We start from the raw sequence: 22,710 nt of genomic DNA on the forward strand, positions 1-22,710 counted from the left end.
ACTGACCAGGAATAAAACGCTAATTTTTCAACTTGACTCCGTGGGGGTGATTTTCTCAATGAGGAGCTTTTGGAGGCGGGACTCCCACTTGTCGGGTTTCAGTCCCGCCTCCATCAACTTCTGGCCAACCCACGCTATTTTCCCTTGATTGACCTTGTTAAGCCCACCCAGCGGGCTTAGCAGGCCAATTAAGGGAAAGCCAGTTGCAGAGAACGTCAGCGTGTGACGTTTCATCCGTCAACATTTTTGACAGATGAATTGCCATCGTTTGACAGCTCTGTGAAGCTGTCAAACAGTGACATTCTCTGTAGTTTGATGAGGTCTTGAATTCAAGACCTCATCAAACTTCTTTCTTTTACAGAAATGAGATGGTTGTTGCATTAGAGAATGCAACAGCCATCTGTCATCTCTACCGCGGAGGTGCGAGACTCTCCGCATACCCACCGACTGAAGCCTGCAGGAAGAAACAACGGTAAGTACACTTTTTCTAACTTGCCTCAGATACTCACCTCTCCACACTTGCACTCTTTTGCATCCCCTGACCCCTGCAGACCCCTTACTCACCTCGGTGACCCTGGTGGGGTTCGGAGCCTTCGGGAAGCCCGCATTGGTGTGAGCTAAATGGTGGTAAGCCAATTTTCTGCCTGTTAACTACCTGTTAACAGGCAGTTAAGTGGCTGCAATCCCTTCCCGCCTCCAAGGAGACGGGACCTGGCGAGGGTCGGCTACCCGCCTCCTGGCAAGATGGCATGGAGGTGGGTTGGGCACCCGTCCCCAAATTCTGCCATTTTCCCAGCCGTCCCGCCTCCCCAGGGCTGGCAAGATCGCGCCCTGTGTCTCAGCTCCGGATTAATTTTAGTAACAATATAACAACAGTGACTGCAGTTCAAATGAACAATTCTTCGCATGGGAAGCACTTTGGGACATCTCCCAGACACAAGATAAGGTGCTATATAAATGCAAATTCTCTTTGTCTTCCTTAACTGCCAAAAATTGACTTTTGCACTTTTTGATAATGCTCATTAATCTATGTTGGGGGATAAGAATCCTGAGAGCAACATTAGCTGCAGGTGACTAGCCTTTCAGTGTCCTCTGCCTAAATCCCACCACTTTTTACTCGCATCTTTTTACTAAAATTTGTAAAACCGAGAATGTCAGCCCTAAATGATTTTATAAGGCTCCCAAAATACCACTGGCTTAATATGTGAAATCTAATCCTTGAGCACCTTTAAAAAGAACGCTGCCTCTGCGATTGGAATATGAATTAACTGCAGTCATCAGAATCACTCCTCGTGCACAATTTCTTTTATCTTCTGCACAGTACTGCCAGAGGATAAAAAGAAATTGAGTGGTTTTGCTGTTGTGATGATAAAGGAAGCTGCCAACATGAAGTTGTTATAAAGAAAACTGTCACTGAACTATCCTGGCCATTTCTCATCCTCTCTCGCCACTGACAGATCGCTTCTGCCATCTCAACCTCACCTGCCATCTATTCCATCAGCATCGGTGCCCTTGAAACTATCTCACCTTGGTCCTCAGAATCCCACCACGATCAGCCCCCACATCAGCAGCACCACCAACCTTCTCCGCAATCAACTGATGCTGCACAGGACACAGGGCACCAGCGCCCGACCACATTGCTGCCCAGGACGCTAGGGATGGCTTCACCATGGCCAGATTTGCTTCACTTGACGCTGCACACCCTGGCTGCCACATGATGTGCCAGGTTGGCACCACCCCACACCAACACCATAAAGCATCCCTACAATGCCCAAGCTAGTCCTTTCACACACATCGCCATTGCGGGGGGTACCGTTATGTCTCACCACTCACTGCATCGGATTATTTATGAAATACTTCTGGAGGAAGTCAAATTAAGGGGATTCATTGATGCACCATGAAAATCCATCGAGAGCCAGGGACAGCCAAGGTCCAAGTTAAAGAAAAGGTTTCAGACAGCTGCTACTTAGGGACGAATGAATGACAAAGTGATGAGTGGTGGCAGAATGGCACCAAGTAGGAAGGAGCCAGATGATTCTCAGGATAAAAGGTAAGAAGATTTCATAGAGAAGGCAGGAGATTCCTGAAGATGGCAGTGCCAGATAGGCACCAACCAGAGATCTGGCAAGTTGTAACGACAGGTAAAAGGCCAGAATAGCAGGAAAGCAGCAAACAAGTACCAAGCAGGGTGTCAGGTCAGCACCAAGCAAAGATCCGGGAAGATCTATGTAAGATATAGGCCTAGAAATTCAGTTGTTTGCGCCAGCCGCTAGCGCCTTAGGAGGAGGAGATGTGGGGCGCTAGGCGGCTAGCGGCCGGGCGCAGCGCGATCTGCGCCTCTCCCCAACTTCAGTAAAGATTTAGCGGCGGCGCAAAGCCTTTGCGCGCGCAGATCCTGACGTCATTTCATCGTGCAACGCCCTTTGTGCGCCCCAAACCGGAAATTCAGTGGCGGCGGCCTATTGTGCGCCTGGCGCCCCTAGCGACTGGTAGAGGGGAACGGTTCCCAGTCGCTGCGGGGCACGGGGGGCGCAAATTAAAGGGCACTCCTCCTGCAGTAGAAATGGCAGCCATTTTGCAACACTCCTTCTTTGTGAGAGACGGATCTTTGCAGAGAGACAAAGGTAGAGAGCTTTCTGGTTTGGCTCAACACTCGCACAGGTACTTGTGGCTTCAGGCCACAGCTTTGCACTTGTCTTTAACTTCAGAGCCATAGCATTGATTGGAAACATATAATGGGGGCTGCAATGGGTGGTCTCCCTGGCCTTCTCCATAGTCCTGGGCGTTGTACAGATCAAGCAGCAGTGGTCAGGCCTTGCTTCAGGGCTGCAGTGTGCAGGGCGTGGCAGGCAAACAAATCCACCCTCCCCCTTTAAGAGCTCACCGGCGCCAGAGTGTCTGCCGTCAATCAGCAACTCGCCGCACCTGCGCTGCGCCCGCCCTCGGGGGTATCACCCCAGGCCGCCGGCTTAGCACCTAATGATAGTCGTGCATCGCCTGTTTTAGCGCAGCAGCAACCTCTTGGGGCGATGCCACTGAATATCGGCGAAGGTGGCGCGAAGTTGCGCCGGGCGCAAACTTTAGCGGCCGCCCGGCTGTAGCACCCCAAACATGGCTATACTGAATTTCTAGGCCATAGGGTCAAGAGACGGAGCTAGATGAAGACTAGGAATGGACTGAGTGATTTTTAAAGTAATGCCAAGTGTCAAGAAGCTTTCCACTACACTAGGACTTCCCAGATTGATGGTGAATCCATGTAGATGGCGATCAGCTGAGTACTGAAGTCAATCGACAGTCACGAGAGGTACGGATAGGAAGCAGGAGAGTATAAATTGAACGGGCACATTCTCTTGAGGTTCAAATATATTCCAGGCATTTCATACCACAGTAGATGTTCATTGGGCCAGGAAAAAAAATCTAACCGATTTAGTGCAAGGCTGAAAACGTAATACCAGACTGAGCAATTAAAATAGCGTAAACCAAAGAATAGTTGGTATTATTATAAACCGTGGCTATTTGAGCGTGATTTCTCACTTTATATAATTTCAATCATGGGATCATTACAACATGTTACCTTTCAATGATAATATTTCTTTATTGATTCTAACGTAAATTGCTACTCAATATTACCATTAACGATCGGCTTTATGCTCAGAAAAAAAGCCAAGAGTCTACTACTCAAAAGACAAAGAATGTTGGGGCAATTTTCTGACTTTGCACTTAGGGTGAGGAGCTTCGCCTGCTGGAAGTTTGAAGTCATCAAATTTAGTCAATTTAATCTAACTCTGACAAATATTCATTTTGATGACTTAATATCTATATCTGTAATTACACTGCTATCTCTTGCTTCATTTATTTTGATTCATAGATAACTGGCAACTGCATGCCACTCTATCTGTCATTTCACCAAGCCACAACTGATATCCTATTATGAATGTTAGAAAAGGATTACCTGCCAGTAGCTAATTTAAATTTGAGATCAGTTTTTATTTAAAAAAAACACATTTTGGCTGCAAAATTCGGGTCTGTAGCGGCCACTGTTTGGACGCTACAGGTGCTGATTCGGGTCCAAACTGGCGTCTGTGGCACGCGCGCACACTATTGGTGCGGGCTGCGCCGGATGCCATCTTGGGCAGGTCATTAGCGAGGGCGCAGGGAGTGTGCGCTGTAAGTATGCAGACAGGCAGATCGTGAGGTCAATCAGCTTGCAATGCTGATTTGACGCCAGCACTGCCATTTTGGGGCTCAATGCTCCAGCTAACGCCCTCTCTTAAACACGCAGAGCAGAGCACGCGTTCAGTAGCAGGAAGGACCCCCTCACCAGCGTTATTTAAAGGGATACATGTTCATGGTCTACAGAGCAGCAGTGATACCTGCCCTGCTGTAAGCCTCAGAGACATGGACCATGTACAGCAGGCAATTCAAAGCACTGGAGAGGTACCACCAACGCTGCCTCCGCAAGATCCTGCAAATCCATTGGCAGGATAGGCGCACCAACGTCAGTGTTCTCGCTCAGGCCAACATCCCCAGCATCGAAACTTTGACCACGCTTGATCAGCTCCGATGGACGGGTCACATCGTCTGCATGCCCGATACGAGACTCCCAAAACAAGCGCTCTACTCGGAGCTCTGGCACGGCAAGAGAGCCCCAGGTGGGCAGAGGAAACGCTTCAAGGACACCCTCAAAGCCTCCTTGAAAAAGTGCAATATCCCCACTGACACCTGGGAATCCCTGGCCCAAGACCGCACAAAGTGGAGGAGAAGCATCCGGGAAGGCACCGAACACCTCGAGTCTCTTCGCCGGGAGCAAGCGCAAGCCAAGCGCAAGGAGCGCACGTCAACCCAAGCACCCCACCCAGCCGCCCCTTCAACCACCGTCTGCCCCACCTGTGACAGAGACTGCAGGACCCGCATTGGACTCATCAGCCACCTGAGAACTCATTTTTAATGTGGAAGCAAGTCAACCTCGGTTCTGAGGGACTGCCTAAGAAGAAACATTTTAATTAGCAAGCAGCACGAAGTTTCCATGCTGCCTGCATCGGACTCAATGGGTGCAGGCTAATCACGTATCACGATGCCTGTGCCCGTTTTTGGGGACTATCGAATTTAGCCTGCTTTGTGTTTCTGATGAATTGAGTACGTCTCCTCGTATCTATCAGTGTTGCCAAATTACGTTGACATTTTCAATTAAATACAATGCGATTGTCCTGAGCTAACCCATCCCTAATTCAGCCAGACAGCATTACATGCCAGTAACATTAGTTGAGATAGACTGAAACAGCATTTTGTGTAGCATAGCCTATTACTGAAAATTAGGCTGAAGAACTGATGTTGAAGGCACAGGATCCATTTTAGAAATGAATTTTGCGATAAATTAAAAATCAAAGCCAGTGCTAAGCACAAGTGTAAGAGGAAAGTGCGAACAGATATCTGGGCCTCAGATAAAGGCTCTACTGTGCATAATCTAATTGGGGGAAAAATTCAGTTGGTTAGCGCCTCCCGTTAGTGCCTCCGGGAGCACTAGGAACTTAGCGCCCGAGCGTGGCGATATTAGCCCCGCTCGCGAAATGGACCAGTCGTTTTGGGGTGGCGCTAAACACTACCGCCACGATCTCCTGCGCCTGCAGATCGTGACGTCAGTTGAGCGTGCAATGCCCCGGTAGCGCCCTGGACCGGATATTGAGTCGTGCCCCTGCCCTAGCGCCTGCCGCTAGGAATGACAGGTAGAGGGAAACGTTCTTAAGTTGGGAAGGAGCTGGGGGAGCGCTATTTAAAGGTGGACGCTTCCTGCCTTTTCTTGCCGGCAACATTTTTGGTACACGCACGTTGAGAGGGAGAGAGATGTCTGGAGAGATTTAATGCTGTCCTAAGGAGTTTTGGCCCTCAGCACCACTTTTGAGGTTCCTAAGCGCCAAGCTCTTTCCCTGGGCCTGTCCGTTAGTGCTTCCAACACAATTGCTTTAAAGGTCTCTCCAGGCTGAGATTTAAGGCTGGAACGAGCAGGGTGTGGCTGGCCATCAAGATGGCCCCTCCCCTTTAAGAATTAGATGGCGCTAGTCTGTCTGGCTTCCATAGTTACTCACATCGCCTGAGCTTCAGTAGCATTCTGAGGTAGCGCCTTGCTCCCCGACGTTTGCACCGAAAGGGGGGTGTGTAGCACCTGATTTCGTGCTCAAATCACCTCCAGGGGCGATAGAGGCGAATTTTGCAGTTGGAGGCAATAATTAGCGCCGGGCACTAAACTTTGCGCCCGGTCGATATTAGCGCCCCAAAATGGGCGATACCCAATTTTTCCCCCATAGAGTTTCTGGTACGTGCGACCTGCAATGGGTACTGCATGTTTATGGCAGCTTTCATGCCTGTAGGGTGAGCTGTAAACCGGAGGATCAGAATTTTGAGCTGGAAAGTGTTAAATATTCTATTTTCACACTAGTTGGTTTACAATGCGGGGCTATTAGAAATTATTGGGAGCAAGTTTTTCATACAAGCATTTAACATGTTCATATCAAGTTCCTCTCTCTGCTGTCTTAAAGGGGCATTAGTTTATTTATTTTAAATGGGTGAATGCCTCTGTTAAAATAGGTTGCAAGGAATTCGATGCAAACATATAGACCAGAGTTTTCTGGCGTCCTGTAGTGCAATTGGAGGTGGATTGGGTGGGAAATAAGTTGGAGCGGGTCAGGAGCCCGCCCTCATCCCGCCTCCACGTGCCTTTCCCTCGGGCGCGTTTGCCAGCGCGGGAGCTACCTGAACGGCAGAGGCGGCCACGGTAATTTAGCTCTTTATGAGGTACTTGTCAGGCCCTTAAGAGTCTTTTTAACCCTACCTTTCAAATTTCCATGGATGAGCATGGGAATCACGCAGCTCGGGAACCAGGTCTGTGAACCTGTGGCCATTGATCCAGATCATTAGTGCACAGCATGAAAAGTACAATAAAAACTCTCACCTGACACCTGGTCACTTTCCTAAGGCAGATGCTGTTGCTGACTGCATTGCCAGCACAGATTTAGCTTTCTAGAGCTTGCAAGTCTTTTCAGCAAAGTCGGGATCCACTGTCACCTCATTGGTACAATCTATCACACCATTGACAGATTGCTTCTGTCATCTCTTCTTGACCTGCCATCTATTCCATCAGTATGGGTGCCATTTATACTGTCTCACCTTGGTCCCCAGAATCAGACCACGATGAACCCCAACACCAGCAGCACCAGGCACACCAGTAGCACCAACAACAACACCACCACCAACCTTCTCCTCAACCACCACAGGACGGAGGACATCAGCACAGGGCTGCACCGTGCCGGAGGCGATACCCCCAACACAGGGCATACAGGCAGAGGATGAGCTTCATCAACATGACTGAGCAGCAGTGCCAAAGGAAGCTCAGGTTGTCGTGCCAGTTCATCGTAGACATTTGCAGATTGCTGGAGCAAGACCTGCAGCCCAGAGGAGCGGGTGGACAAGCTTAGTCACCAGTCAAAGTCAACAGCGCCCTCAACTTCTTCGCTTCAGGCACCGTCCTGGGATCTGCAGCAGACATTTGCAGTATCTCGTAGTCGGCCGCCCACAGATGCATCACCTAGGTCACCGATGCCCTCTTTGACAAGTCAGCTAATTATACCAACCTTGCCAGTGTTATGAGCGGGCGCTGGCCTTTGCTGCTTTGTCTGGCTTCCCATGGGTGCAGGGCGTCATCAGCTGCACAAATGTGGGCATCAGGACACCCCATCATCACCCAGGAGTGTTTGTCAACTGCAAGGGCTTCCACTCCCTCAATGTGCAACTCGTCTGCAACCATAGGAAGATCATCATGCATGTGTGTGCCAAATTCCCTGGCAGTTGCCATGACTCTTTCAACCTGCGCCAGTTCACCTTCCCTCAGCTCTTCGCTCCTCCAAACAGACTTTCTGGCTGGCTGCTTGGCAACAAGGGCTATCCACTGAAGACGTGGCTCATGACACCCTTGAGGAGGTCAATTACTGAGGCCCAGGAGAGATATAATGAAAGCCACATTTCTACCAGATGTGTCATAGAGCAGACAATAAGCATGCTGAAAATGCGCTTCAGATGCCTTGACAGATCTGGAGGAGCCCTTCACTATGCACCAACTAGGGTCTCCAGAATCGTCGTGGTCTGGTGCACCTTGCACAACATAGCGCAGCAGCAAGGATTAGCGCTGCATGAGGAGCAAGGCACTGAGATGTGGCTCATGACTCTGAGCCTCTTCAGAGGAGGAGGAGGAGGAACAGGAGGAACCTGCGGTCCACATCCCACCAGCACTCGAGCACATTGCTGCCCGGGAGGCCAGGGATGGCCTCATCATGGCCAGATTTACTTAACTTCACTCATTACATCCATAAGGCTGCCACATGCTACGCCAGGTTCCCACCACCTCACAGCAACACCCTAAAGGATCCCTACAATGACCAAGCCATTCTTTTCACACTGACCACCATTGCTAGAGGTAACGTTATGTCGCACCATTCACTCCAACTCACTAAGTCACTTCCAACATTGCATACAAATTTGCCCATGACCGGAGAGTGGTGAAAATAAATATATTTCTCTATGACATCACAGTAACGGAAACTTTACACATATTTATTAAAACACCCAAGTGGCTACCCTTGTGCATCTAATTGTGTTTCATTTTTCTCTTATGCATGCTTCTACGAGGTGCTATCCCTGTGGCTTCAGCAGAGGTAGAGGCAGCCTGTTCACTTCCCTGCTAGGACTGCATAGAAACTTGCGGCAGAAGTCCTCTGGGTTTTGGAGCCTGTGATAGCCCCGTCAAAGTCTGCTCCTCCTGCGACTGTGCAGGGGCAGACTCGGCCATCATGATCTGAGGAGCCATCTGGGGCTCTGACTGACGGTGGGGGTGGGGCAACGGGGTAGAAGTGTGAGTGCCTTCAGAGGAGCCCCCAATTCCATATCCCTTCTCACCATCATCCTTCTCATGGGCCACCCGCACCTCCCTGCTAGCAAGGAGCTGGAGAGCACCTTGCTGCACATTAGTGGGGCCATGAGGACCCACGTCCACATTGACATCCCTCCTAGACAGGAGGTCTATGAGCGTCTGCCATCTATTCTCCATAGATAGCCATCTTTTCTCCATAGTGACCATGTGCTCCTGTGAGTGGTGCATTAGCTGCTCCATAAAGGTGGCGATCCTATCCATGGAAGAGCCTACAGTCGCCATAGCCTGCGACACGGTGGTGCTCATGTTGGAGATGGACTCCTCCATTCTCTGCACATTTTCAGGCATTGCGGTCGCAAAAACCTGTCGAAGCCCCCTGCACTTCTTGCTGCACCTACAGAGTTGCCCTCTTTTTGCATGGCTCCCGAGGCTCAGCGTCTGCATGCAGCTGAACAGAGCTAGGAGCATCCTGCGCCGTCCGACGAGGACTCTCCACTGCTGTCCCTGTCTCCACCATCTGCTCTTGCTCACTTGTGAGTTGTGAGACACCAGGTGACAACACTACTCTATCTCGCGTTGCACCCACCGAGGTGTGCGTCTCTGCGCTGGTGCTGGGTGCGCTTATGACTGGTGACAGTGCGCCCTCAGAGACTGGAGGCTCCTCTGAGGAGTTGTCTTCCTCTTCATTCTGGGCAGTGGGGTGGGGGGGGGGCTCTTGATGGACCCGTGGGAGAGTAAAGAGATGAGGTAGATATGTCATATCAAGAATGGTTACAGATACCATTATGCACATGATGAACATTCATTGGCTGCTGACATCAGTCCCCATATGAGTGACTGCTGTATGCCATGTGGCTGTAGGAGATGTAATTCTGTCACCAGGTTGCTGAGATGTCCCCCCTCTCTCCGTCTCCCACCCCCAGCTGCTCTGCAACTCCGGACACTTCCAAGGCAAACTCCTCTGCTGCTGTTAAGCTGGTGAAGGACAGAGGGCCACCTCCGGTTCTCTCCCTCTCCCTCTTATTGTGGGCTCTTTTCCTGCAGGAAGGGAAAGAGAAGGTTGAGTGAGAGTGATGGAATGAGTGTAAGGAATGGATGGGTTACATCTTTAGAGGGAGACTATGAGGGAGTGGGGTGGCAATGCCAAGAGGCCTCCTTGTGTGTTGTTACTTGGTATGATTGCATTTGGACGAGGGTGAGTGTGAGGGGTGGTTAGTCAGATGGGGATGTGATAATGTAGATAGAGAGGGATGGGTGGGCATGCAAGGTATGTTGGTGTGAGGAATGATGTGCAGGAATAAGGTAGGGAAGGCAAAGTCATGGGGATGTGATAATGTAGATAGAGAGGGATGGGTGGGCATGCAAGGTATGTTGGTGTGAGGAATGATGTGCAGGAGTAGGGTAGGGAAGGCAAAGTCATGGGGATGTGATGAGAGGCACAGCAGGATGAAGTTGAGTGTGGCTTTCCTGATCTAATGAGATCATTGAAACGTTTGCAGCACTGCACCCAGGTCCTCCTGACCACATCCCTGCTGTTGACCTTCTCTGCTATTTGGAGCCAGGCTCCTTTAGTCTGTTGGGGAGGTCTCTTCCGTCCGTCGGAAGGGACGAGGACCTTCCTGCGTACTCTCACTCCCTCCACAAGCATATGGAGGGAGTCGTTCGAGAACCTGGGTGCAGCGCTCTGTATCTGTGCAGTCATGTCTGGCACTGTTTGCAACACTCCAGTGGTGCACTACCCTAGATGAACCTTCAAATGCAATGTGGCCATGGCTCCTTTAAATATCCCGGCTGAAAACACGTCATCGATGAAGTCATCAGACCCGCACCATTTAACAGGGCCGGGTAACGCGCAGGGCTGCCTTAATAGGCTCCATTAATGGAAAGTCGATCTCAGCAGCGGGAGGGAATGAAGAATGGGGTTGCGACCCACCACAGCGACCGCCAGCACCCGATCCGCCCAGGCACAGAAAATCCCGGCCATAATCTTTGTGCCATAACAGCACTTACAGCAATTTCCAGGCTTAAATGGTTTATTTTGGTTTCAGAGCAGAAATGCAATCTCACATTCACGTAGCAGTTCCTTTATTTAGAGATTAGACATTGGGACACCGCAATACTGGAATAAGAAAACGATGAAGGTGGGTTCAGAGTGCATCTGGGATATTTCCATAATCAATACCCGTGCATCCAACTAGGAAGGATTCAGTGTTCAGTCTGGTTCTGGGTACTGAAGCAGGTCATGTAAGTGGCCTGAAGCAGGACAAGTAGGATAACATTCAGGAAATAATGACTACAGCCTAGTTAGCTAACTAGTTGAAGTAAAGGGTGTTGACCTGAAAATTATCCAATTGCACTGGGATGACAGGGGATATAGCCCAGATTAATTGGTCTGCCATTGTATCCAACCAAACAGCAGACCAGCAGTAGGAAATATTTCAATACGAGATAGATAAGGTGCAAGTTAAACACATTCCAACTTGGTGTAAAGGAAATGCATCGAAGTCTGGGGTGTCATAAATAAAGAAACTGAAGGAATATGCAGGTTAAAAAAGAGGCATATAAAAGCGGTACTGGGTCAGGTTCCATAAATACGCTGATGATACTGAGCTCTATTTCCCCACCACTTCTCAACCCCAAGGCCACCTCAGTGCTGACATGAAGACGTGGATGAGTCATAATTTCCACTAACTGAATACCAGATGACCGAAGCCATCATTTTTGGTCCCTGTCAAACCCTCTCCCTTACCAGTGACTCCCTCCCCTCCCTGCCACTTGCTCAGGCTGAAACAGATGCTGCAGAACTGTGGCCTTCTGTTCAAGGCTGAGCTGAGCTTCGGTTCCTACATCGTATCCATCACCAAGACTGCTTACCTCCACCTCTGTAACACTGCCCATCTCTACCCTTACCTCACTGCCGCTGAAACCTTTAATAATGTTCTGCTCGCCTCGAGACTTGATTTTTCCAATGTCCTCTTTGCTGGTCTCCCATTCTCGACCCTCCAAAAATTCCACCTTGTTAAAAACTCAACTGCCTGCGTACTATCCTGCAGTAACCCCGCTTGCCCATTACTCCCATCATCATTGATCTCCTAGTGTCCTGTTCCCCTCCCCCCATGCTCTGAATTTGAAATTCTTGGCCTGTTCTTCAAACTCCTCCAGGGCCTTGCCTCATTCTATCTCTGCAATCTCCTCCCCTGCTGTACCCTTTGGCCTTCTGACTCTGACCTCTTTGTGCAGCCCTCCCATTTACTTTGCTCCACCATCCGTGGCAGATCCTTGAGCCTTTGTGGCTTCCTCTTTGGAATTCACTTCCATAAACCTCTCCCCTTCTCGATGCACTTTGAAAACATTCTCAAAATCCATCTTTTCAACTGGGCTTTACAGTCACCTGTCCTAACTCTTCAACCATGGCTCCTCCTTTCCTTTATTCACTCTACCCCTTTAAAGGCTTAGGATATATTGGGGGAGAAATTCAGTTGTTAGCGCCAGCTGTCAGCGCCTTAAGAGGGCGATAAGTGGGGCACGAAGCGGCTAGCGCCCGGGCGCGGCGAGACCTGCGCCTCTCGCGAAATTGAGCAGACATTTAGCGGTGGCACAAAACCGCAATGCCCGCTCAGCTGCGCGCGCAGATCCTTACGTCATTTCATGGTGCAACGCCCTTGGTGCGCCCCGAACCGGAACTTCAGTGGCATCCCCCTTCTTTCCGCCTGGCGCTCCCAGCAACTGGTTGACTGGAAATGTTCCCAGTCGCTGTGGGGCTGGGGGGGCGCTACTTAAAGGGGGCTCTTCCTGCCTTCTTAGTGGTAGCCATTTTTGGACCACTCCTTCTGTGTGAGAGAGAGAGAGATTTGCAGAGAGACAAAGGAAGAGAGCTTTCTGCATTGAGTCAGCGCTCGCACAGGTACTTCTGGCTTCAGCCCAGAACTTTGCAGTTGGATTGATTTTTCAGTGCCATAGCCTTGAGTGGCCACATATAATGGGGGCTGCAATGGGTGGAAACGTTGGGTTTCTCCATTGCATTGAGAGGGCTCAGAGACGCAGAGAGAGAGTGCCAATCATGGCCAGATGGAGGAGGGCCAACAGGTGTCGGTACAGGAGGCCTTACCCTCCCAGGGTATACCGCCAGCAGTTCACCTACCTCAACATGTCTGAGGAGCAGTGTATTCGGAGGCTTCGATTCAGAAGGGAGGTGGTCACTGAGCTCTGCCACCTGCTTCAGACAGATCTGCAGCCTCAGCTGAGGAGCAGGACGTCTCTGTCAGTGGCAGTGAAGGTGACAGTGGCTCTCAACTTCTATGCCACCGGCTCCTTCCAATCCGCCACTGGGGACATTGCCAATGTCTCCCAGTTCACGGTGCATTGCTGCATCCGCCAAGTCACGAATGCCCTCTTCAAAAGGAGACATCAGTACATTTCCTTCCCCATGACCCTGGACAAGCAGCAAGAGCGCGCAATGGGATTTGCAAGAATAGCGGGCTTCCCCATGGTCCAGGGCGCCATTGACTGCACGCATGTGGCTTTGCGGGCGCCTCGAGAATGCCGAGGACTACCGCAACCGGAAGGGGTTCCATTCGTTGAACGTGCAGTTGGTGTGTGACCACAGACAGCTGATACTAGCTGTCAATGCCCGCTTTCCAGGCAGCAGCCACGACGCCTTCATCCTGCGCCAGACTTCTGTGGCAGACCTTTTCGAGGCCCCGGCTCACCCAGGAGGCTGGCTTCTCGGGGACAAGGGCTATCCTTTGTGCACCTGGCTGATGACCCCGCTCCGTGCGCCCAGCACCCCTGCTGAAGAACGATACAATGAGAGCCATCAAGCGACCAGGAACATCACACAATCGGCGTGCTAAAGCAACGGTTCCACTGTCTGGACCATTCCGGGGGAGCCCTTCAGTACTCGCCTGAGCGAGTCTCCCATTTTGTTGTAGTGTGCTGCATGCTGCACAACCTGGCTATCCTCAGGACTCAGCCACTGCCAGCAGACATTGGAGGACCACCAGAGGAGGAGCACCAAGACGGGAGGGAGGCACAAAGTGCAAGGGCCGTCCATCAGCGGCTTATTGCAAGTCGGTTCTAGGCCCCCTCTGAGGGAGTGGCTTATGCCATTGAAAGAACATGAATGGAACCGTTCCGCAAACCCTGAGCCCGTCAAGGCAACAAATAGTTCAAAGAGTAAACATGCACAATCTGAATAAAGACAATTATTTATTTAACAAACTGTGTGCCCTTCCTGCATGACAAACAAATACAGAGAACCCCCCAAAAAAAGTCAGACACATAACTGGCTCTCACAACCTGGAGACAATGAACAAAAGAGTTAACCAAAAATGACCATGATCCTCGGCCTTCACTAAAAAAATTCACAGCATTTTGCCACACCTCCTACTTTTGGCCTGTGAGGGTGATCTGCTTCGCTTGCGAGATTGGCCCCTTCCCACCCTGCAGCTCCTCCGCAATGGGACCCCAGTGGCTGCAGCAAGGCTGGGAGAAGGCTGCTGAGTGTCAGAAAGTGAGTCGGCAGATGCCCTTGGGGGACGGCCTGGACCAGCTCTGGGCCTGGAGGGCCCGGCTGCTGACTGCTCCAACTCTGCATGGACAGCAGCAGTCTGTCCTACAGGTGGTGGCAGCTGCAGTGGAGGAGTGACAGTGTTGGCAGCAGGAATGCTGCCATCCTGACAGAGCACAGGCACTCCCTGGTCGGACGACACACTGGCACTCACACGGGGCAGCACTGCAGCATGCGGAGCAATCTGCTGAAGCACAGACTGCTGGCCTGCTGCGGCATGGCGAGGGCCACGGCGAATCCTGCCCGATCCAGCGAGGGTGGCAGCAGTCAGTGCTCATGTGGCCCTAATCTGAGTCTGCATCAGACCAGCCACTGACTGCATGGCACGACTAAGTACTTGCGTTGAAGCCGCCTGTGCTGCTCCGAAGTCCTGCAGACTCCTTGCCAGTGCTGCACCAAAGTCTTGCAGACTCCTTGCCTGTGTTGCCCCGAATTCCTGTACACTCATTGCCAGTGACTCTGTGGAGTCAGGCATCCTTGCCACTGCAGCCATGAGCTCAGTGTGCCTGTGCTCCGCCTGGGCGCCCATTTCAGCGAGGAGCCGCACCTCCTCTGCGCTCACTGTAGCAGGACTGGAGACCATACTCTCCCTCCGGGGAGAAGGCCACCGAGCTTCCCTACCCCCCCTGCGTTGCTGCAGCCCGCTGGGCCCCGGAGCTTCACCCTTCTCAGACCCTTCCCCCCTGCTCCCCTCCAGGGAAGACGTGTCCCCATTATGGCCATGGGCTGCCTCGGCTGAGGGTGGCACTGATGGTCCGACTTCCTCTTCCTCCTCGCCTTCAGAATCACTCACAGTGACAGCTTGAGGGCCCGCCTCGTCACCTGACGAATCAGCATCTGAAAGCAGGGAGGTACAAGAGTTGCTTTAGCGTGAGGACAGGGCGGCAGCGAGGGAGGCATGAGTGCAGCAATGCACTGTATTGGTTCGACAGTGGCAAAGGATGCTGGTGTGAGGCACAAGTGGAAGGAGAGAGGTCAAAAAGGTGATGACCTTACAATTGCTGTCCAGAACGGGGTCGGCATCTCCAGTGGCGATGGGGCCAATCATCCGGCCTGCCATAATCCGTTCCACTCGCTGAGCTCTTTAAGGTCAGGACGGCCTCCCCCGGTCCGTTGTTGCTGCCTCCTATTGTGCGCCAGCTTGCCCTGCAAGATAAAGGATGGGCTCTGAGTACAGTGTGAAGCCCTGATCTAGGCTGCACTGCCTCCCATGGTCGAATAGCCCTTACAGTGTGAAGCCCTGATCTTGGCTGCACTGCCTCCCATGGTGGAATAGTCCTTACAGTGTGAAGCCCTGATCTTGGCTGCACTGCCTCCCATGGTCGAATAGCCCTTACTGTGTGTAAAGTGGTGAATGTGCATGTGAGTTTCATGAAAGGCCCATAGGTGTTGGATGAGGGCCGGGCATTGGGGCTTTCAGGGCCCTTTGGCCATAAAGTGAGGTGCACATGCAGGGATGAAGAGGATACTGGAAAGGGTACTCACCCTGACAACCCGAGTGAGGTCGTTGAACTTCTTCCTGCATTGCACAGGGGTCCTAGGCACCATGCTGCTGGAGGTCACTCTGTGTGCCACCTCCCTCCAAGATTTTCGATATTCGTTGGGCAGCGGCCTCCTGCCACTGTCTGGGAACAGGATAGATCGCCTGCACTCCACTGCGCCAACCAGAACCTTCAGGGCCCCCTCACTGAACCGCTGCGCTCGCTCCCTGGCCTTCTCCATGGTCGTAGGCGTTAGAATGTCGCAGCAGGTCTGTCCAGGCCGAGAATCAGGGCTCCAATGTGCAGGGTGTGGCTGCAAGCCAAATCGACCCTCCCCCTTTAAGAGGTAACCGGCGCCAGTGTGTCTGCCTGCAATCGCTAACTGGCCGCACCTGCGCTGCGCCCGCCCTCGGTGGTAGCGCCTCGCCTCTCTGGCTTAGCGCCTTAGGACAATCATGCAGCGACTGCTTTAGCGCACCAAGCACCTCTTGGGGCGATGCAAGTCAATTTCGCTGAAAGTGGCGATAATTTGCGCCGGGCGCTACATTTAGCGCACGCTCGACTATAACGCCCCAAATGTGGCGATACTGAATTTCTAGGCCATTGTATGTTAAAGGCACGATATAAAAGCTCATTTTTGTTGGATAGGTATTAAAAATGAAGCATATAAAAGGATACAGAATGGGCAAGGAAATGTGATTAGAATAGATAGTGCCAATTGAAGATCTTGCACTGGCACAGGCATGATGGGCCAAATGGTCTTCTTTTGGGCTAAAATTTCTATAATTGAAGGAATTTTTTTCATGTCGACAAGATGTATAGAAATTTAAAGCAGGATTTCAGCGGCAAGGGAAGAGATTTGTAATGTGATTAACGGGATCTGCTCAATATTGAATTTATCGTAACAATGACTTAAGAAAGGGAAATTATCAGACCGATGACATGAATTTTATATATCATGGGCTCCTGATGTATATTCTGTTTTTTAAACAAGCACGAGGAAACAGAGAAATACTCACTGTGAATGCAATGCTCCCATTGATTGCTGTCATACAGTTAATTTTTGTGGCTAGCAGACCAAATTTGGAACACAGGCACGGTAATAGATTATTTAATTTATTGACTCAACATGCAATTCATAAAGGAGGGAAAAAAGTAACTGCATTTTAAAAAAGATTAATGCCAGCACCGAGACAGTCCCCAGAGAAACCACATATTCCCATTACCCAAGGTGCAGGTCATTGCGTTTGTATTCTGCATATTAGATTTCAAATGGTATCACTGGACTATTTAAAATGGTACTGATCAAACAACTCCACTGTGCTATTTTCCCCAACAGATTCATAAGGCTGGAACATGCCAGCATGCAAGCTCCCTGAGCTAATCTAAATGCAAAGCGTGGGCAGTCGACTACACAGCTGAAGCATTAATGGATTACCTCAAATATGCCAATATTGAAGAGATATTGCAACTGAAGAACCGACACATTATTAAAGCAGGTGAGAATGCCCCAAACTATGTGTAGCCTCCAGAGAGATAAATATATGAGGTGGGCTTTTATTCACTTTATTCTGTAATGCGCTGTCACCCCAAGGAGGTTTCAACATCAAATGATTCTGATCAAAAATTGCATACAAGAATTCAAGATTCGGATAAATAAAAAAAATTCAGGAAACCACTAATTGAAATCAAGCCGAGCGGATGCACAATTCTGCTTGCAACTTTTAAAAATAACGCGTAGAAAATGGATGCAAACCAAGCCAGCTATTCAGCTTTGTTTCATTGAACTTACAAAATTTGGAGGAGCTCAAATTTGGGAGTTTACTTAAATGCTAAAGTTTAGTTCCTGATTTTATTTTTCCATGAAACTTATAAATAATAAAACTGCTCCCTTTTGTGAAAGATACAGAATTGGTAGCACATACATTCTCAATACAGTGAAACCTGTGTAAATAATCCCCTGTGTTAGGGGCCCATCTGTCAAGTGACCAGTACTTTCAGCCCCAGTGGCTTGTCATGCATTAGAAGTTAAGCAGCAGTCGGAAAATAGTAAATGTAGTTGGTAGCCATAATCATAATGAGTACTTTTAAATTATATTACTATAGCTTAAAACTAGTTTCAGTCACTATTTATCTTTAGCAGCTAGTCATTGTTATTGCCAAGCACGACTGTCTAAAACAGTCAATAAATTAGTTCAAGAAAAATATAGTTTTATATTTGTCTTGATTTATTCATTCATCACACAGTCCTTGTTCACACAGACCTTACAGAAGGCATTTTCCCTTTCCTCCTGCAGCACAGTTGAATGCAGAACAAAAATATTGGACAAAGACGAGACAAATTACAGACAGTGCACGAACCATGCAGCAAGCTATTCTACACAGACTATGTTTACAAAGGTTTACTTACAGCATAGCAAACACAGCTAATCATAAGGTACTGACTATATCTTTGTAAATAGTACTTAAGCAATATACTACACGTAACAAATACTGATCATAAGATTGTGTAGAATGGGCCTATATTCTCTGGCGTTTAGAAGAATGAGAGGTGATCTCATTGAAACATACAAGATTCTGAAGGGCATTGACAGGGTAGATGCTGAGAGGCTGTTTCCCCCTGGCTGGAGTGTCTAGAACTAGGGGGCATAGTCTCAGGATAAGGGGTAGGCCATTTAAGACTGAGATGAGGAGGAATTTCTTTACTCAGAGGGTTGTGAATCTTTGGAATTCTCTGCCCCAGAGGGCTGTGCATGCTGAGTCTTATATTCAAGGCTCAGACAGATAGATTTTTGGACTCTAGGGGAATCAAGGGATATGGAGATGGGGCGGGAAAGTGGAGTTGAGGTCGATGATCAGCCGTGATCTTATTGAATGGCGGAGCAGGCTCAAGGGGCCGTAAGGCCTACTCCTGCTCCTATTTCTTATGTTCTTATAAAGCATATGCCACTACTGTAAAAGGTAAAATTAATGGCTACAAAAAGTAAATAATCTAATACACAACATTAAACACTGGAAAGCAATTAGCCGTGACTATACATTTTAATGAATTTGCCGATAGATTTTCAGCAGGTACTAACCTCTTTTCCACCCATTGACTCAAACATTTTCTCCAGCTGGACCCTCAATTGTTGGATGTTGTTCATCAGGATGCAAGGCTGCAGGAAGTTTGATCAATAAATCATTTAGAAGTGCCTGACAGTGTTAACCAGAATACTACACAGAAATAATTGAGTCAAATTATGTAAGAAAGATGAGGGCACATAATTTGCCTATCGTTTCCATTTAATTATACAGCAACCTAATCAAATGTCAGATACTACAATGGAAATGGTAGAATAACCAGCTCATGTGTGAGCGAAGACAATCTCATAATTGACGAGTGATACAGAACTCTCACACTGACTATGATATTTATTCCACCACTTCTTACTCCATATTATAATGCTTCTACTTTCTTAATTCCTTCTTTCCCTCACTCTGAAGTTTCCCATTTTAATGTGATCTGCTCAATAAGCAGTATTAACACAGTTCTATGTCCACCTCCTGTCATTTCAGCACCTGTTAATGATGGAATCATTAAGGTTACCTCACCTTTTGTAACAACATTGATTCATTATTCTAAAAACAACGTGGATTACAGTAAAAAAAATATTAAAAAGAGGTACTGTAATGTTTTTATGAAATGGGGGCAAACAGATTCGCACTTGGGCCGGGCTCTTCCAGGCATGTAATTTCATGAATACACGATGGAAAATCCCAACTTGATTCTTTTCCCACCGACTGACCAAATTTTAAATCAATCTAAGTTTGTATATTTAAATTTTTTTTAAAAATCTTTGCTCAAAAGAAAAAAAGTCTCTTTCACTTCCTGCAAAAACCACTGGCTATATGTAACATATACTTTGGTTTTGTCTTCACAAAGGAGGACACAAATAACCTCCCAGAGATGTCGGGGAACATAGGCCTAGAAATTCAGTGGGCTGCGCCACCTGTTAGCGCCCTAAGAGGGCACTTAGTGGGTTTTACGCCACTGGCCACACCTCCCGCTAAATTTAGCGGGACGCTGATGGCGGCGCTAGCCGTTAGCGCTGCACCGCTAACGATGACATCATCGGTGTGCGCAACGCCCCGCTACCACCCCAATCGCGAAATTTAGTAGCGCCCCCTGCTTTAACGCCGGTCGCAATTTGCGACAGGCTCAGGGGGGCCTACCTGCGGCGGTAGAGGCGCTGAGGTGCGGGGCGGCCATTTATTTTGCTGGCCGCCTGCCAACACCTCTCCACGCCCGCCCCCCCCCGCGGAGTGCCGGCTGTGTCCCAAGAGCCCGGCACTTCTCCTCGGTGCCGGGCTCTTTTGCCAGCACTCACGCTCTGCAGCAGGCCCCTCCCCTTTAAGAAGGGGAGGAAGGCCTGCAGTACCGCAGCGTGCCATGCCGCAGCGTGTGGCGCTGCGGCACGTTGTGCTGCGAACATCAGTTGCAACGCCCCAAGAGGGATACGGGGCGCCTCGAGTAGCGCTGCGCTTCCCTCTGGGGCGCACAAACTGAATTTGCGGCGGGCGGCCGCGACTTCTTCCGGAGCGCTACTTCCGGCGCCCTGGTGAGGCTGGCACCCCAAATGGGGCGCCAGTGAATTTCTAGGCCATAGGGTCTAATGAGAGGGAGGAATTGAATGAAATCAGTATTTGTAGGGAAATGGTGTTAGGGAAATTGACGGGATTGAAGGACGATAAATCCCCAGGGCCTGATAATCTACATCATAGGGTACTTAAGGAAGTGGCCCTAGAAATAGTAGATGCATTGCTGGTTATCTTCCAAAATTCTATAGATTGTGGAACAGTTCCCATGGATTGGAGGGTAGCTAATGTAACTCCACTGTTTAAAAAAGGTGGTAGAGAGAAAACGGGGAATTACAGACCAGTAAGCCTGACATCGGTAGTGGGGAAAATGCTAGAGTCCATTATAAAAGATGTAATAGCAGAGCACTTGGAAAACAGTGACAGGATCGGACAAAGTCAACATGGATTTACAAAAGGTAAATCATGCTTGACTAATCTACTGGAATTTTTTGAGGATGTAACTGGTAGAATGGATAAGGGAGAAACAGGGGTGTGGTGTATTTGGACTTTCAGAAGGCTTTTGATACGGTCCCGCATAAGAGATTAGCGTGCAAAGTTAAAGTACATGGGATTGGGGCTAAGGTACTGACTTGGATAGAGAACTGGTTGGCAGACAGAAAGCAAGCAGTTGGAATAAACGGGTCTTTTTCCGAGTGGCAGGCAGTGACTAGTGGGGTACCGCAGAGATCGGTGCTAGGACCCCAGCTATTCACAATATATATTAATGATCTAGACAAGGGACCTAGATGTAATATCTCCAAGTTTGCAGACGACACAAAGCTGGGTGGGCGTGTGTGCTGTGAGGAGGATGCAGAGAAACTCCAGTATGATTTGGACAGGTTGGGTGATTGGGCAGATGCATGGCAGATGCAGTATAATATGGATAAATGCGAGGTTATCCACTTTGGTGGCAAAAACAGGAAGGCAGATTATTATCTGAACGGCAATAGATTGGGAAAAGGGGAAGTGGAACAAGACCTGGGTGTCCTTGTGCACCAGTCGCTGAAGGTAAGCATACAGGTGCAGCAGGCGGTTAAGAAGGCAAATGAGAGGGGATCTTATTGAAACTTATAAAATTCTAACAGAACTAGACAGACTAGATGCAGGAAGGATGTTCCCGATGGCGGGGGAGTCCAGAACCAGAGGTCACAGTCTAAAGATAAGGGGTAAGCCATTTAGGACTGAGATGAGGAAGAATTTCTTCACCCAGAGAGTGGAATTCTCTACCACAGAAGGCAGTTGAGGCCAATTCATTAAATATATTCAAGAAGGAGTTAGATATATTTCTTAAGGCTAAAGGGATCAAGGGGTATGGGGAGAAGGCAGGGACAGGGTACTGAATTTGGATGATCAGCCATGATCGCATTAAATGGCGAAACAGGCTCGAGGGGCCAAATGGCCTACTCCTGCTCCTATCTTCTATGTTTCTATGTAATGTACTAAGAGACATCCCTTTTGGCAATCTGAAGTAAATTGTACCGAAGTACTTGCAATCACAATCTTATTAAAGGATTGCTTGGGCATGCCACAAAGTATATGATCCAGCAATAAAAAATGGTTAAACGCAAGATCCAGATTGGTTTTCTAAAAATATCAGTCACTTGTCTTACAAAACGCAGGTATTTAAAGGGAAAGAATCTTTCCGAAAAAGTGTTTGACAATATACAAATGACAATATAAATCAGGTTGAACATGTTACAGGAGCATGAGCCAGTGGCATCACCAGGACAAACAGTGCATGTCTCTCCTCTCTTGCCGAGCAAGTCTTCTGTAAGAGGAAAAACTTCCACCACCACCAACATTTTAACAGGTCTGTTAAAATGACAAAGAAATTTCAGAGGACTATGTTAAGCGTTCGCATGTCACTATTTGCACAAGGTAATTTCAAAGCCATAAATCCAATGTAAACTAAGCCCATCACATAATGATAACCAGTTAATGGAGGAAAACAAAAATATCTGGGGGGTTTTCCCTCCAGAACTCCCATTATATGTGCATCTCTGCATGAAAGCCGAGAAAATGATGAAACGACTGGAAACGATCAAACAATGTGACCCAGCTCTGTTTAAATCTGTAGATCTCTCTGAATGCCGCATTCACTGCTGCTGATGGTTGGTGCTGAC

General features: G+C 49.0%; 1 protein-coding gene across 10 annotated transcripts in view; it reads right to left on the reverse strand.

Annotated features, from left to right (window-relative positions):
- unc13c (unc-13 homolog C (C. elegans)) overlaps positions 1 to 22,710 on the reverse strand; it is a 794,870-nt gene that overhangs the window by 113,174 nt on the left and 658,986 nt on the right. For 8 of the 10 annotated variants that reach the window (XM_085968792.1, XM_085968791.1, XM_085968790.1 and 5 more), the window contains 2 exons: positions 19,048 to 19,125; positions 18,232 to 18,258 (listed from right to left, as the gene is read on the reverse strand). In XM_085968792.1, coding sequence (XP_085824918.1) covers positions 18,232 to 18,258; positions 19,048 to 19,125 — 105 coding nt within the window. The remainder of the gene's footprint in view (positions 1 to 18,231; positions 18,259 to 19,047; positions 19,126 to 22,710) is intronic. The other 2 variants (XM_085968793.1, XM_085968795.1) reach the window with 1 other exon arrangement.

This window comes from Somniosus microcephalus, chromosome 27 (genome assembly GCF_052327205.1).
Source record: "Somniosus microcephalus isolate GS21.2 chromosome 27, FLI_Smic_1.0, whole genome shotgun sequence".
NCBI classification, from domain to species: Eukaryota; Metazoa; Chordata; class Chondrichthyes; order Squaliformes; family Somniosidae; genus Somniosus; species Somniosus microcephalus.